A 13,817-nucleotide genomic window follows, 5' to 3' on the forward strand; every position below is an offset into this window, starting at 1 on the left:
AATAATTGCCCAAAAAGCCAGAAAAGACTGGAAAAAGTCACAGTCAAGAGGAAGGACCTGCTTTTTCGACTTAAAATTGCCTTGTGGCAAGTTTACAGCAAGTGGGTGTCACCATTCTTGCGAGGGACTTATCCGCTCCTTTTTGGGAAATTTGCCGGCGGCAAGTCACAAAAAAGGAAGTTAAGCAATGTGTGAATTTACTGATGCAGCTTTGCATAACTTACATTAAATCCAATTAACTCGTCCAATGCTACTCATGCACGTATGAGATGGTGCCACAGACCAACAGCAAAAATGTGCAACAACACAGCATGACGTGCAGGATGCAATAACCGCCGAGCCGCCTGCTGTTATTAAGGCATCGAGTGCCAGTATGTCATAGCTCATAGACAGCATCATCACCCTCTACTTGAAAGCTTCAAACTTCGTACTTTTAAATGTGTATTTTCAGTAGGAAGACTCGGACTGAAGAGAAACAGACCTTGCCACGTCTTGTTCTAAGACATGGTCAAAAACGGGTCATGGTTGAACGGCAAAGGTCGTATAATGTGAGTGCAACAACTATTTAAATCTTTAATGGCTCATAATAGATATCATAAGCTCATGCTTGACTCCGTCTGCAAACATTTCCCAAGCATCCCGAGAGATGTGGTCATGTTACAGACCAATCAAGTCGACGCTTGCGATGGCCACTATGTGGACATCACGGCTGAAACATGGAACGATGTCGTTGACTTTCTTAACGTCGTTGAGGTGACTCGGCGTGCGGAAATGCCATTGCCCGTCCCACTGCCGCTTGATGCTGGAGCTATTTCATTGCCTGAAAATCAATCGGCGCCAAGTCAGGTCAACGAAAAGGACAGCTCGTACGCACCCCAAAGTGTTTTCAGTACTGAAGTTGAGACCACATAGCAGGAACGATGACAAGGTCACAGTCAAAGTTGTTCTTCCATCTGGCGAGATTCAGACTACTAAAATCTCGAGGGAAATGCGAGTGGACAAACTTGTTGCTGATGCTAGGCAGATGTTGGGACATCGTCTCACTCATGTCACGGCAGTTTTGGGTGGAGTAATAATGCTAGCGGAACGGAGTATTAGATCGTACAACATCAAGGATGGTGACATCATCAATCTTGAAGTTCATGAGATTTCACGCACTAAAAAGCCTGTCATCTATCTGTACTCGCCCTCCGATATTGATGTTTCCGTCAAGCTCTCCCTCATTCCTGAGTGGAGCCTCTCTGCTATCTATCCCGTTGTTACCACAGAAGACCATGGACAGCGTTTAGAATGGAATGTCCGCACTCATCAAGATGGGAGTTTGACTGAACATAATTCTGGTTTAGATGTGTCGTACTTGTTCTGGGAGGCAGAGTAAGTCCCTGATGATACAAAATCACTCTCCCAACACTTGTATTACTCTTCGCAGGACAAATGTGCAAGCATTTCCCCGGTCACCAGCATCCAAACCGCAACCAGTGGATACATTCAATCCAATATCCAGTAGTCTGCATGATTTGGATTCAATCGTCATTCCAGTGGACAAAGCAACAGTCTACCTCGATAAATCACTCAAGGTTTTGGGACTTCACACCGAAGCTAGAACATCGTTCATAACGTGCGTACATATGCGCTACCTCAGGCTGTTCAAATCATAAACATGTTACTAAAATTGCCATGGTAGCTACTGGCTGCCATCTTTTCTTAAACACGAATACATTGCCCTCCGATTTGTCCCTCAAGCAGCGTACGAACGCGCTGCTTCTTTATCCATTTCTCCGCAGCCTGATGTCGTGACTCGCATATCCATGCTGTTCAAAGGGATCCGTAAGGAGCACTTAGAAAATTGGGCTAATGCACAAATGCAGGCAGAGAAAGACGTTGCTTGGTGGGCGGATGTAGTTGGAGTTGATCCTGCGAGAGCTAGTGATGCGACTTTGTTCAGGGTGTTGGAATGGGGTGGGACGGAGGTTTTCATTTGATATTCTATTGTATTACTCAATTTGTGTAGGTGTTATCGGGTTTTGTCTTGATCAGTTCTGGATCCGACAGCTGTGAGAGCGTGAGCTCGACGTGTCCGCGAAATAGATGCATATGGGTGTGGCAACTGGCAAGTTTTGAAAATCAGATTCTATTCGCTTGACTTGTAGTGGGAATAGATTTCGAGTTCTGCAGGTCTCTTCATTGTAACCGTGTATTACAATGTGCGGAAAGCCTCGAAATATAAGCTCCTACTAAACCTACACATAAAAATGACTACAGTAGTACGGGTTATAGCAACAAATCGAAATTACACACTGTTGACCCAAAGACAATCAATACACCAACCATAAATAACGACTGTCCCTCCCGCCCCGCCCCTTCTCGTAAAATATCAACATACTCAAACAAAAACTACACCTGTTCCAGCGTCTCAATGGCCTTGACGCTTCGCCGTCTCCGCACAAGAGTGATCGTGCGCTCAACGAGTTGTAAAGTATCCTCCTGATGTGACCCTCCAAGCCATCAGCGCCTTCTGCTGAGTTCGATGATAGGTCAACGTTGATCCACTTGCACAAGTCGATTTTTAGTACCTAGCAGCATGCGACGAGGCCTGCGCTAGTACACAAACCTCACGACAATGTACAGGGATACTTGCACCACGCATGGTGTAACCGTCGACGAGTCATGTCAGGGACTCGTCTAATGACTGGAGCGATAGTGAAGTAAGGCCCTCAGGCAGTAGTATCCTGAAATCATAATGAAAGTGAGCAGCTGAATGACTCAACACATGGAGTACTTACAGAAGGATGACCATTCCTGTCTGGTGCGCAGAGCTCACGTAGTCTGACCAGCGTGTCCTAAGAAATTCGAACTCTTCGTCATCCAGACAACTACAACTATACACAGGACATGTCAACATGTCAACTAACCAGACAATACAGCATGCTCCAACTCGACCTATACGCGGTAGATCAGTGTCGAGATCTCGATAAACGGCGCTCCGCCCTCTGATCGGACCTGTGAGGCGCACTAGTGACCGTTTTGACACTAGTCAGCGAATACACTCGTGCCTTGAGTAAAACGTACCCTTCTTTCCTGGACACGAGGACAGCATCAAGCTACCCAACTTGAATCAGCTTGCTGCCATGAATATTTGATGTTGGACGGAACAATGCGCTGTATGATTACAGCTTGGTGGCATTCTGCGATGCAATCGAAAATGCCAGTCTACACCATCAGGCTTACACACAAAGAACAGTGACGACATGGATTCCCGTTCACTGGAATTAACAAAAATCGAGCATGGAAGGAAAGACAGCCTTCAGCAGAGTAGGGGTCCCTCTTCGTGCATCGGATGAAGACCGGTTGCTCGCCAAATCATCGGATAACACACGGACTTTCGTACTATGTTTAAGAGTAGGAGGATGAGAAAGCTTTGCTATGAATGGAAGCGAAGGACGAGGTTTGGTAGTGAGCGTTGTTAAGCGTGTGTCAATGGCAGGCTGAAGAGTCTCAATTAGTGTGGATTGCGGTGTGATGCGATAGAGGGTGTCAAAGCCAGGTAATATATGGAAGATGACAGGTGCACCGGTGAGACCTGTGAGGGCTCGTGGCTACTACGGGGTCGTATAGACCGGATATGCGGGATACATAGTGACAGTGGACAGCCTAGGGAAAAGTAAGTACAGGTGTACCTGTGATGCGGCATCATGATTAAATCTGGTAGAGGATCTAGCAGTACACAATTATATCATTCTATATTTCGCACGGTTGCCAAATGTCATGATTGGCATACCAATATTCAGTTATACCTCATTTCTCTCCATTGATTGACCATTCAACTTCATAGAATAAACTAGACAATGAAGCAGGGTAAACTACATTGATGATAGAGGAAATTTTCCGTTAAGTGGTATGAGTGGCATGCGTAACCGATAAGTGACTGCCAGCAGTGGCGACATGACTAATAGGGCCCCTAGGGACTAGTACAGGCGTACTTGTACTTAAGCCATCGATTCATTGATCATATCTAATTGATTGGCAATGTCGGATGATCGGATCACTTCTAGGTACGATTCCGTTAACGTTTTGACAGGAAGTGACAAAAGTAAATCTCATCCAGTGACAGCAAGTAAAAGAATTGCCTCAATCACGATCGAAGATTCAAGAGGCGGTCCCTCATACTCCTTCATATCGTTACTGCCACTACCTTACCCGAATGTTTAAATGCCCTGTGATTAGAAGGCAAGTCAGAGCACTCGAATCGCCCAGTTGTTCGCTTACACACTCTTAACCCTCTGGTGCGTTGGGCACCTGTCTCCAGAGAACAACTGAACCATTGCTGACCTTTAGTACAACATCTGTCTTCCTTACTAGCTCCTCCCCCTGACGACTCAATATCATATCCATGTCTCTCGATATCATTCCCATCACGGTAGATCCAGAGACCTTGTTTCGAATGGAACAAGGTGCTCAATCACTTGTCGTGTATGAATGTGAATTACAGGAGGCACCCTGCGGAATGTGTCTGGAGGGAACGGCCAGTGCAGTGTCTGCCCACCTACGTAGACACGGTATCACTGGTCCGGACAGTGCCGCCATAACTTGCACCTGGAACGGCTGCTACAAGACGCTCAAGAAAGGAAGCATGGCAAGGCACATCCTTACTCACCTCGGTGTCAAGGTGCGCTGCTCCACATGCGGAGTTGTGAAATGCCGTCATGACCTCCTTCGTGCACACATCAATTCCTCGGAGCCGTGTCATTTCGCAATAGCCGATAATGTTCCAGGACCTGGAGGATATGTCATTGTCCCCACGAGTTGGGCCGCTGCCCATATGCATCAAGTCTGATCCTTATGATGGCTGGTGTGCAATTTGATCTCTTTTGTGACCAGTACTGTTTACACTGGTTGGATTTTTCTTTCAACAGGAGAGTCTAGCGATATTTCACTAGAAAGTCGGCTCGAAAGAAAAGCGGACTTGCACGGTGTGAGAGATTGTGGGGGCTCTGTACGCTACATGGTGACATTCCTAGACGGTGGACTGATTAGTTGTAGTTATATGTTTGATAGTAGTGAGATTTTGTGCGAGCGCCTATGCAAGACCCCGAGGAGCCCATCTTCGTTAGTTCCAACAGTTATTCTTTCGCTGATGGGCCTTCTCTAGTTTATCGCATTTTACTAAATCATTTCACTACGAGTGCGTGAGATCTTCAGGCCTCAGCACAAGCGCCGTTGAGTGCACATGTTCATGCCAATTTTTCCTGATAGAGCAATATTGACCCTGCTCAATAACACTTTGTTTATTTTTTGAGCGCGCAGCGTACAGGATGTTCTGCGATAAACTGTCAAGTAAGGTTTGTGCTGTTCCTGTCACGAAGAGTAAAATACCCGACTTCCCGAGAGACTGCCGCGAAGGAAAACTCATGGAGCGTGATAACTCAGTGCATCGACAACGTCAGCGCCAACGGAGCAACAAGAGAGAATCCACAACGAACCTCTTGGCGAGTGAGAGCTCCTGCTGTCCATCTTCGTTCCAGTATAATCACTCATGTTTTTGCTTGTAATCTTTGCACGTCGGCGGTTCGGTACACAATCACACTCATGACACCGACAATCTACAGTACTTATATAATCACGAGATACCGCCGGCTTCGAGTGCTAGATCGCCCAATACGTCATGCTGTGTTGCTGTGCGTTCAATGGTTCTGCCTCTTCTTTACGGTTCTTTCCTCACTACTAGTACGGCGACCTCCGTTTCACTCCACGGCGTTGTTGGACCGTGAACTTCGACGACGCCATTGATTTCCTCTTCTCAGCAATTCTCGAAGACGCCGAAACCTGTTTTGATCGTGCATTCCTTTCCCCTTCTCAACGACAAAATGCTAGACAAATTACCGGGCGACTTTCTTAAGTATCGCAGCTGACATCGATCACACATTTCGCTCACGAAGCCATGTAGAATCTTGTTTTAGCTCAGACCGCCTGAAAGAAGCTGAGCAGACTCCGTTGAACGCACCAGAACACACCCTTGCAATGTTAACCCATCCTGGAGTATGTAACCTCTCGGTAGAAATGGGATTGGTCAGAAATGCGCGTGTGCGCGTCGTCGCGCTGCATCGTCGCTTCCTCAAAGTCCAACTTTTCGATACATTTGAAAGCCACTGCATCCCCCGCGTTCCATACAAACCGTTCGTCATGGACAGTGAATCGAAAACAGTTTCCTCTGTGACCCGCATATGCAACTACATTTAACGGATGTCAAGGTTTGACGCTAGCGCAAAACGTGCTCGACCCCTTTTTAAAAAATCCTGTTTATTGTCTGCTGAGGGCAACGCCCGATGTAGACAGTACATGGTGTGGCTACTGCGTTCTAGTTACAATAACAACATTGGTATAATTATGGACCATTGGCTCAGGCGTGCTCGACCTCCGGACCGAACTCTTCGCTCACGGTCGATTGTGCACAGCGTTGTCGAGAGTGAAAACGCCAAGAGGCACATTGTCTATTTGCAGAGACGATGCTAATATAATATTCCCTGAGTTGCTACTGTAAACACGATATATTGTCATGGAGCCGACCGAAGGGGAGTCTGTGTGAAATAAGTAAACTGGCAAATAATAGATCATCGTATCCATTCGACAAAGACCCTCCTCCACCAACGCGGGAGTCGGGGTACCATACAACAATCAACTCGAACATAGAATTCGCATGTGCCTAGCACGCGATTGATAATTAAAGGGCTAGCAATTAAAAGAAGCCCCCATTCTCATTCCCTACAAATCCATTACCTCCACTCAGACGGTTATATTTTGCGAGAACACCACCAGCCATCAACGCGCCCTTGACAAATTGCTTTGCGAGCACAGTCTTGTCTATACCGGCACCAGCACTTGGAGGCTGTTGACCGGTGGGACTCTGTTGCGAGTTTCCCTGAGCATGATATTGTGCAGGATGGACGGAGTATCCCGCCTGGGATTGGGGCGAATAAGCATGGTGAGGGGCGGTGCCGTCACCGTGGTTCACAGCATACTGGGCTGATATTGGTGGACCCTGCGAAGACATGATATGAGTGGCGGTCCCGAAGGAGGGGTAAGCAACATGATTTATATGCGGGCTCTGGGCGTGAGATGTGTGAGAGCTTTGTGGGGACGCGTGAAGGTGAGAAAGTGGATGTGTGCCCTGTTGAGAAGCAGGGTTCACAGAGGGGTAATGTTGTGAGAACGGTGGTTGAGCGGTTTGAGATGCCATGGGGTGCATGGACTGTCCGATTTGCTGAGTCTGGCTAGGGTAGCCTGATGTGGTAAAGTGGTCAAAAGACGTTTCATGGAAAGGAATACACGCACTTGTCTGTGCGTATCCTAACGGTGGCGAATTAGGAAGGCAACCAGCACTTGGTATGCCGGACACCGTGGACGGCAGGGTTTGTTGCAGCGGAGCCGTTGTCTGCGAACCTTGAGGACCCTGAGCTGTATCAGTCTGGTGCGAGGTTTTATACATCTTGTAAGCGGCTTGCATGAGCTGTCCTGCATCATGCAGATAGTGCGTGCCGCTGCTTTGATTGCTCTGGACATTCGGCTGTTGTGGTGACTGTCCTTGAAACTGGCTGAGGTCTACTCCATTCCCCGTGGTCTGATTAAACGTGTCGAATATTTGGCCAGAGGAGTTCCCGGCGAACATCTGGCCTCCTTGAAAGTTCGCCGTAGGGTCGAATCCGCTCCCTAAGATATCACCAGTGCCCATATTGGAGTCGAACAGACCATCTACGGGGTTTCCAAACGTCATCCCATTCATACCTCCAGTGATATCATCAATAATATCACCACCGCCAAGTGTCTCAGCGAGCACAGCCCCGCCAAGCAGACCAAGAACTGCGCCTCCTGCTAGACCTGCCGCAACATTTTTATCAAGTCCCTTGCTAGATTGAACCGGTTGAGCGGGTGAAGTTTGTGCACTTGCATGTTGCGGTGGCGGTGGCGGCGGCAAGGCCTGTGATTGAAAGTTTTGATCCGGTGACTGGTAAGGAGCCTGTGCGTATCCTTGTGGTGTAGGGGATATAGCCGGAGATAACTGGGGTCTGAACTCCGCGGGAGGCTGGAAGCTTTGACGCAATGACTGGTAAGGAGCCTGTCCTTGCAGTGTAGGGGACACATTCAGAGATAGCTGGGGTCTGAACTCTGCGGGAGGCTGAAAGCTTTGATGCGATGACTGGTAAGGAGCCTGTCCTTGTAGTGTAGGGGATACATTCGGAGATAGCTGGGGTCTGAACTCTGTAGGACGACTACCAATTGATGACGCGGAGAGTACTGAATCTACTGATGGGCCCAGAGAACGCCGGGAGAGGGGAGGCGAAGGAAGAGGCGAAGGAGAAACTGTATAATACATCTGCGAGGTCGTTCCGGCAGAAGCGGCAATAAAAGGTGGGGTACCCGTTGATGAAGGAGGGAATGTCAGCCCTGCCCTGACTCTTGGAAGAAGAGTTGGGCTAGATGGTTGGTGGCTGCTACCGGGTCGAGGCAAGGAAGTCCCTGGTCGAACTTCAACCTTCGCAGCAGACGCCTTTTGGTTTAATGGAGGAGGTGCAGGTATCGTGAGTGGAGGTACGGAAGCTGTGGTAGGTGCTGGTATAGAAACTACAGGTCCCCTCGGTTGAAGAGCGGGCGGTGGTGCTGTAGAAAAAGTCTTCGCAGAGGTATCATTGCGTGGGGAGGCCGCCGAGGAAATAGGAAGATGCGGTATGTCCCGAGGAGTAGTGCTATACCTAGGTTGCCTGTATGAAGGCACCTGCTCGGATAGTGTTCGAGATGACGATGAAGCTTCCATGGATGGGTACGATGATGACTTCTCAGAGAACTTAAGTATCGAATCCTCTGCAGAGTAACCATACGATTTGTCCATGACATTCTCGGGCGCTTTCTCCATGGGGAATGACGCTACTTCTGGCATAGCCAGCGATGTTCGCGGAGATCCCGAAAGAGGTTCAGGAGAAAGTGTGCAAGTGGTCTCAGCGAATGAGGGAGTATCTGCACCTGCTGAAGGTACGGCCTCAAATACAGCATCGGATTCGTGCGGTGTGGGCGAGGGTAAATCAGGAGGTGCTAGCACTATGGGTGATTCAGCGTGATACGTGCTCGCCCTGCACATGGATTGCGACTCGTCGAAGTCTGGGGGAGGAGGTTCTTCGTCAACGAGGGAATATGTTGGTACTTCCTCGGAGGCGCCGACATCAAGACTCTCAGTCTGTATAGGTGCAGGCAAGGAATCACTAGGTTGAATCACAGACTCGGGGTCAGAAGTGATTGCAGCCACATGAGCTGGACCTCCTGAATAATCCTCCGAGTATGGGCTAAACTCCCTTGGAGGTGTCTCCGGTGGAGCTATAACATTGTTCACGCTCTCGGGCTGTAGATGGATGTCTGATAATGCCGGGCTGCCTGGTATCACATGCGTTGTACTGTGTGGGCTCCTACAAAGCAACCCCGCCTGACTTGACCGTCGGGGGTCGCCAGCAGGCGATGGCGGAGGCCCATCGGATAATTCCACTGGAACTGGGCTATGCCTATTGGGTACTTGCAGGCCGTGGGGTGCTTGAATTGGAAATAAGGAATGGGCCACAGAGATGCCTGAAGCGGAACCTGTAGCTGACTGAGGGCGCCGAGCTCTTGGAGAATTGGTGCCTCGATCAGGTACCGGTGACTGAAGATCAATGTTTGAGACACTGCTATGGTAGAAATCCACAGCGGAAACAGTTTGAGGAGCGTTTGTGTGAGCCGTGTTTAACATGAGAGATGCTCTGGCACTATAAGGAGCTCGTGGGCCAGCCGGAACTCGGTTGCTTGAAGATCCTCCCGGTCCAGAAGAGGAAGGCTGCCTGCTTGTGGGCTGCTGCTGGATCTGGACTTGGGGCTGCTTGCTTAACGAACTAGCATACAGGCGCTGGGCATATGATTGACCGCGTGTAGACGCGGAAACACCGATTGGAGACTGCAAATTTGGCTCCGGTTGTCGACCAGATGGTTTCTCTAGCTGTTGGCGCTCGATGGTGTATTGTAGAACATGTTGTCCAGAGACAACAGACCGCGCATATGCTTGCGCAGGAGTGACTGGTGCTACATGATTGATGGAATTAGACGTAGCCCTGGCAGTAGTTAGAGGCTGGGGAGTTGTCTGAGTCTGTTGGTGGGGTAACCTTGATCATTTGAGATATTTAGAATCATCTGCCGAGAAATTCTTTCAATTCACTCACCAATTTATGCCAGTCTGTGCAGAAGGGCCGTCTGCGGGCACGACACCATTGTAAAAACTCATTAGTGGGGAGCGATTAAAACCGCAGACAACAAATTCATTGTACTATATCATGAACATGATGCAAGGTACATCAAGGCACCCACGCTGAATATAACGTACGGGTCCTTGGCTAGGCATGTCTGCCTGTCAATTAGTGGCATGTCAGTGCCTATCTTGAAGGCTGTGACTGATCTGATGTCGGACCAACGTTAACATGTGCCAGGAAGCCACGGGGTTCATTTTCCTACTGGTATCTGAAATCCTCCTGCAGTGCTGACCGCTAGCATGGATCCCAGTGGAGGACTCGGACAGTAAATTGATAGTATGTAGTAGTAAACGGCAATTCCTGCTACCCCCGCGCAAACGGCGAAGATTACGGCACGACCAAGGCACCTGCCAGCTTGCCGTAAATCAATAGTGCTCGAGCAGAGCTCTCATGATACATGATGGCAGTCGGCCTCAGTCGGCGCAACTTGAAGTGACATTTATTGTGGAGTGTAAACTTTATAACTTTATTCGTTCCGAAAGAGTCAAGTCATTGGTTTTAGTCCAATAGCTACTGGTCAGTGGTAGCTAGTGATTATGTAGTCTCCCGACTCTCCCCTAGACAGACCATAGAGAAATGAAAATATTAATAGTCGTTCCTTCTTGCTATAATTGCCCGGTACCATATATATATATAACAATTTCTCAACTCCGTGAACAGGAGTCACTGGCACTTCACAGTACTACTTGTGACTACAGAAGGAATAGATCCATCAGCTAAGCATATAATAGGTCAATATGTAACCTGTACGATGGCGCCCATATGGCGTCACAAGGGACTCCCATTGCGCAAATCCAAGCTTCAAAGTACTATACACAAACACAAATCCACCGCACTATTAGGCATCAAGAACCTACATCATGCATTTGCGTTACCTAACCAAGTATGTCGTTTACCAGCCTCCTCCTCCGAAATCACCACCACCGAAATCACCGCCATTGTCATAACCATTGTCGCAATTGTTGCCATTGTCGTAACCATTGTTGTACCCTGCTAAATGTTTAGCTATGTTCGGGATACACCAGCAGCGAGACACTTACCTTGGTCATAGGCTTGCTCTCTGTCACGATCTTCATGGTCCTCGAAGGCGTCCATGAGGAGAGCACCGCCTACTAGACCTGCACCGCCTAATCCGGGCATTAAGATTATCATTGTCACACAACGGGCCAAAACTCACCGGCCAGCAGAGCAGTGCCCATCCCCGGCCCGCTCTTCCGGGGAGGAGCCTGCTGCGCATAAACAGGCTGTTGTGGCTGAGAAGAATTCCTGCCAAAGAAGCCTGGCAAAATTAAACGGCTTAACGCTCATCATCTAATGGATCACGGCCTCTTACCTCTGCCAGTGTTTTCCGCAGGTGGGTAGCCCTGGTAACCGCCATACCCACCAGCAGGTGCATTGCCGCCATACCCATCTCCGTAGCCACCGTAAGATGGCGCATAGCCGCCTGGAGCGGGAGCCTGGTTGTAGCCGTCTTGATAAGGAGAGCGGCTGAAACCACGATCGGGAGGTCCGGGGGGAGGTGTATATTGTGGTGGGCCAAGGGGATGTTCCCAAGAAGATCGAGGAGGTCGTTCCATCTCATTCACATAAAACCTGTATTTCGGACAATCATATATTGATAAGGAGGTGTCAATATTCCTGGCGGGAGCGTGATACATACCATGCTTTGTAGCTATAGATTACAGTGATCAGGAGCTCGTCGAGGGATTATCAGATTGTGAAAGACGTACTCCCAGTTATATTGGGCGACCCAGCCTCTCGGAAGAGGCCTTGAATCAAGATTCGGTGGAGGAGAGGACATGGTAAGTTGAAACGAAGACGATAGCGTTGGCAGAATTGCGGATTGCTGTTTATATAGTGGTCAGCCGCTTGGCTAAGTTGGCTCACGCACATTGGGTGACTATTAGTCACAGGTTTGCTGTGTTTATAGCAGTATACGTAAGCCCTATATGATGCTACATCCGGCTAATGGCCTGAAAAGAGAGTTCATTGAAGAATAGTATGTATAGTATTCAAAAGAATCAAATAGCCATATGCTTGCTGACGATAAAATAGTAGAGTATATGTATCATACGAAGAAGATCGAAGATAACCAACGTAGAACCGATTCACGCAGGGGAACTCTTGTCATCATTTTCTGGACTTCTTTGTTGGAGGCGGGGGAGGAGCCTCTTCCTCGGAAGAGGTATCAACTTCAGAATCGGAGGAGTCTTCATCCGTGGTCGCCTTAGCTTTGGCTTTTGGGGCCGGTTCATCATCTGACGACTCTGCATCTGAGGCTTCAACTTCCGACGCTTCCTCCGCCTCAGATCCTGAACTTTCAACCACCTCTTTAGATTTTGGAACCACCTTCTGATCAGCAACGTCAGCGAAGATCACAATTAGGACAAAAGAGCATACGGGAGCAGCGGCCTTCTTAGTGGCCTTGGGAGCAGCCTTTGCAACCTCTTTCGTTGGGGGATGTTCCGACTCTTCTTCTTCTTTCTTCTTCTTTGTCTTCTTCTCACTGTCCTTCGCCTCTGCGGGAACATGATCGGGGTTTTTGGCATTATAGGCAGCAAGGTCAACTTCATGTTTCTTCTTGGCCATGCCGTGTTGATCACGGTAGAACTAATGGTACAGATGAGGGACGATCATGTACATATGCTTGACAGGTACGTACCTCTTTCTTGTCGTCAGATAACGTCTTCCACTGGTCACCAATGAGTCTTAGCAGCTCCCTGTTGGACATGTCTGGATGTTCTTTCTTGTACGCAGAACGAATATCATTTTGGAAGAGGATGTAGGCGGAGGCAGGACCCTTTGGTGCATTGGGATCCTTGGCTTTCCTTTCGCGCTTCCTCTTTCTGGGGAGACCATCCTCGCCGATCTCAAGCGCGACGAGCTTGCGTTTACGCGACGGTTTGGCGATTGCGGCGTTCAGAAGTTCGGTGAGACTGTTAACAGTCGTTTCATCGATGGGTACTTCGGCGACAGCCTTGGAAAGCACCTCGGCAAGAGCACTAAACTGACGCGCGGCATTGTTGAACTTGATCGCGAGCTAAATAGGAGAACGCGTCGAGAGTGAGCAGACGCGATGATTAGAAGATGTAGTAGAGAATACGGACCTGAGCCTTCTTCTCATCAAGGTCAAGTTCTTCTTTTGGCTCTTTGGGTGGCATGATTATTAGGAAAGGAGGGTAATGAGAAAAGACAAGGGAAGGATTCAAATGTGAAAAATCAACAAGTTTGTTGACGGTTGTAAGTAATTATAAACTCTTGTTTGTTGACAACTATTAGGGTTCCTATTGAAACAATTGTAATCAATAGGAAATCGGGTAATGAAGTAAAGTTAAGCCCAAACCTGTGTATTGACTAGCTCGGTTAGCGACCCGTAGTCTAATGATAGTCAAGAGACTTGATGCATCTTTCCTTATCGTCTTGTTAGACCTACACGTGTAAGAGAAGATTGTCTTGGTCATTTACATAGACGTTAATGACAACGTTACGGTTGAAAGCGAC

The 13,817-nt window shown here is 48.5% G+C and overlaps 6 protein-coding genes across 6 annotated transcripts; 2 read left to right on the forward strand and 4 right to left on the reverse strand.

Moving 5' to 3' along the window:
* Nucleotides 1-252: 252 nt before the first annotated feature.
* On the forward strand, nucleotides 253-1,982 carry DFJ58DRAFT_909910 (uncharacterized protein; the record flags this gene model as incomplete). The annotated part of the gene is made up of 5 exons (XM_041395162.1): nucleotides 253-548; nucleotides 591-866; nucleotides 916-1,374; nucleotides 1,430-1,618; nucleotides 1,685-1,982. The coding sequence occupies exons 1-5, from the start codon at nucleotides 505-507 to the stop codon at nucleotides 1,980-1,982; spliced, it is 1,266 nt and encodes a 421-aa protein (XP_041250433.1). The 5' UTR covers nucleotides 253-504.
* Nucleotides 1,983-2,576: 594 nt separating this feature from the next.
* DFJ58DRAFT_253355 (uncharacterized protein) lies at nucleotides 2,577-3,298 on the reverse strand. Its single transcript, XM_041379488.1, has 3 exons — nucleotides 3,070-3,298; nucleotides 2,784-3,012; nucleotides 2,577-2,729 (listed from the first exon to the last, which is right to left on the reverse strand). The coding sequence occupies exons 1-3, from the start codon at nucleotides 3,095-3,097 to the stop codon at nucleotides 2,666-2,668; spliced, it is 321 nt and encodes a 106-aa protein (XP_041250434.1). The 5' UTR covers nucleotides 3,098-3,298; the 3' UTR covers nucleotides 2,577-2,665.
* Nucleotides 3,299-3,961: 663 nt separating this feature from the next.
* On the forward strand, nucleotides 3,962-4,846 carry DFJ58DRAFT_756032 (uncharacterized protein). The gene is made up of 3 exons (XM_041388091.1): nucleotides 3,962-4,052; nucleotides 4,106-4,227; nucleotides 4,307-4,846. Exon 3 carries the CDS (start codon nucleotides 4,391-4,393, stop codon nucleotides 4,832-4,834), a length of 444 nt encoding a protein of 147 aa, XP_041250435.1. The 5' UTR covers nucleotides 3,962-4,052; nucleotides 4,106-4,227; nucleotides 4,307-4,390; the 3' UTR covers nucleotides 4,835-4,846.
* Nucleotides 4,847-6,526: 1,680 nt separating this feature from the next.
* DFJ58DRAFT_909912 (uncharacterized protein) lies at nucleotides 6,527-10,733 on the reverse strand. Its single transcript, XM_041395163.1, has 4 exons — nucleotides 10,519-10,733; nucleotides 10,230-10,462; nucleotides 7,330-10,172; nucleotides 6,527-7,278 (listed from the first exon to the last, which is right to left on the reverse strand). Exons 2-4 carry the CDS (start codon nucleotides 10,289-10,291, stop codon nucleotides 6,734-6,736), a joined length of 3,450 nt encoding a protein of 1,149 aa, XP_041250436.1. The 5' UTR covers nucleotides 10,292-10,462; nucleotides 10,519-10,733; the 3' UTR covers nucleotides 6,527-6,733.
* Nucleotides 10,734-10,897: 164 nt separating this feature from the next.
* Nucleotides 10,898-12,199, reverse strand: DFJ58DRAFT_756039 (uncharacterized protein). The gene is made up of 5 exons (XM_041388092.1): nucleotides 12,047-12,199; nucleotides 11,977-11,988; nucleotides 11,650-11,909; nucleotides 11,494-11,595; nucleotides 10,898-11,443 (listed from the first exon to the last, which is right to left on the reverse strand). The coding sequence occupies exons 1-5, from the start codon at nucleotides 12,115-12,117 to the stop codon at nucleotides 11,322-11,324; spliced, it is 567 nt and encodes a 188-aa protein (XP_041250437.1). The 5' UTR covers nucleotides 12,118-12,199; the 3' UTR covers nucleotides 10,898-11,321.
* Nucleotides 12,191-13,799, reverse strand: DFJ58DRAFT_756044 (uncharacterized protein). Its single transcript, XM_041388093.1, has 5 exons — nucleotides 13,660-13,799; nucleotides 13,424-13,600; nucleotides 12,979-13,356; nucleotides 12,717-12,926; nucleotides 12,191-12,665 (listed from the first exon to the last, which is right to left on the reverse strand). The coding sequence occupies exons 2-5, from the start codon at nucleotides 13,475-13,477 to the stop codon at nucleotides 12,447-12,449; spliced, it is 861 nt and encodes a 286-aa protein (XP_041250438.1). The 5' UTR covers nucleotides 13,478-13,600; nucleotides 13,660-13,799; the 3' UTR covers nucleotides 12,191-12,446.
* Between the last annotated feature and the right edge of the window lie 18 nt (nucleotides 13,800-13,817).

The sequence above is a fragment of the Suillus subalutaceus genome, assembly GCF_016647625.1.
Source record: "Suillus subalutaceus strain FC151 chromosome Unknown DFJ58scaffold_3, whole genome shotgun sequence".
Lineage (NCBI taxonomy): Eukaryota > Fungi > Basidiomycota > Agaricomycetes > Boletales > Suillaceae > Suillus > Suillus subalutaceus.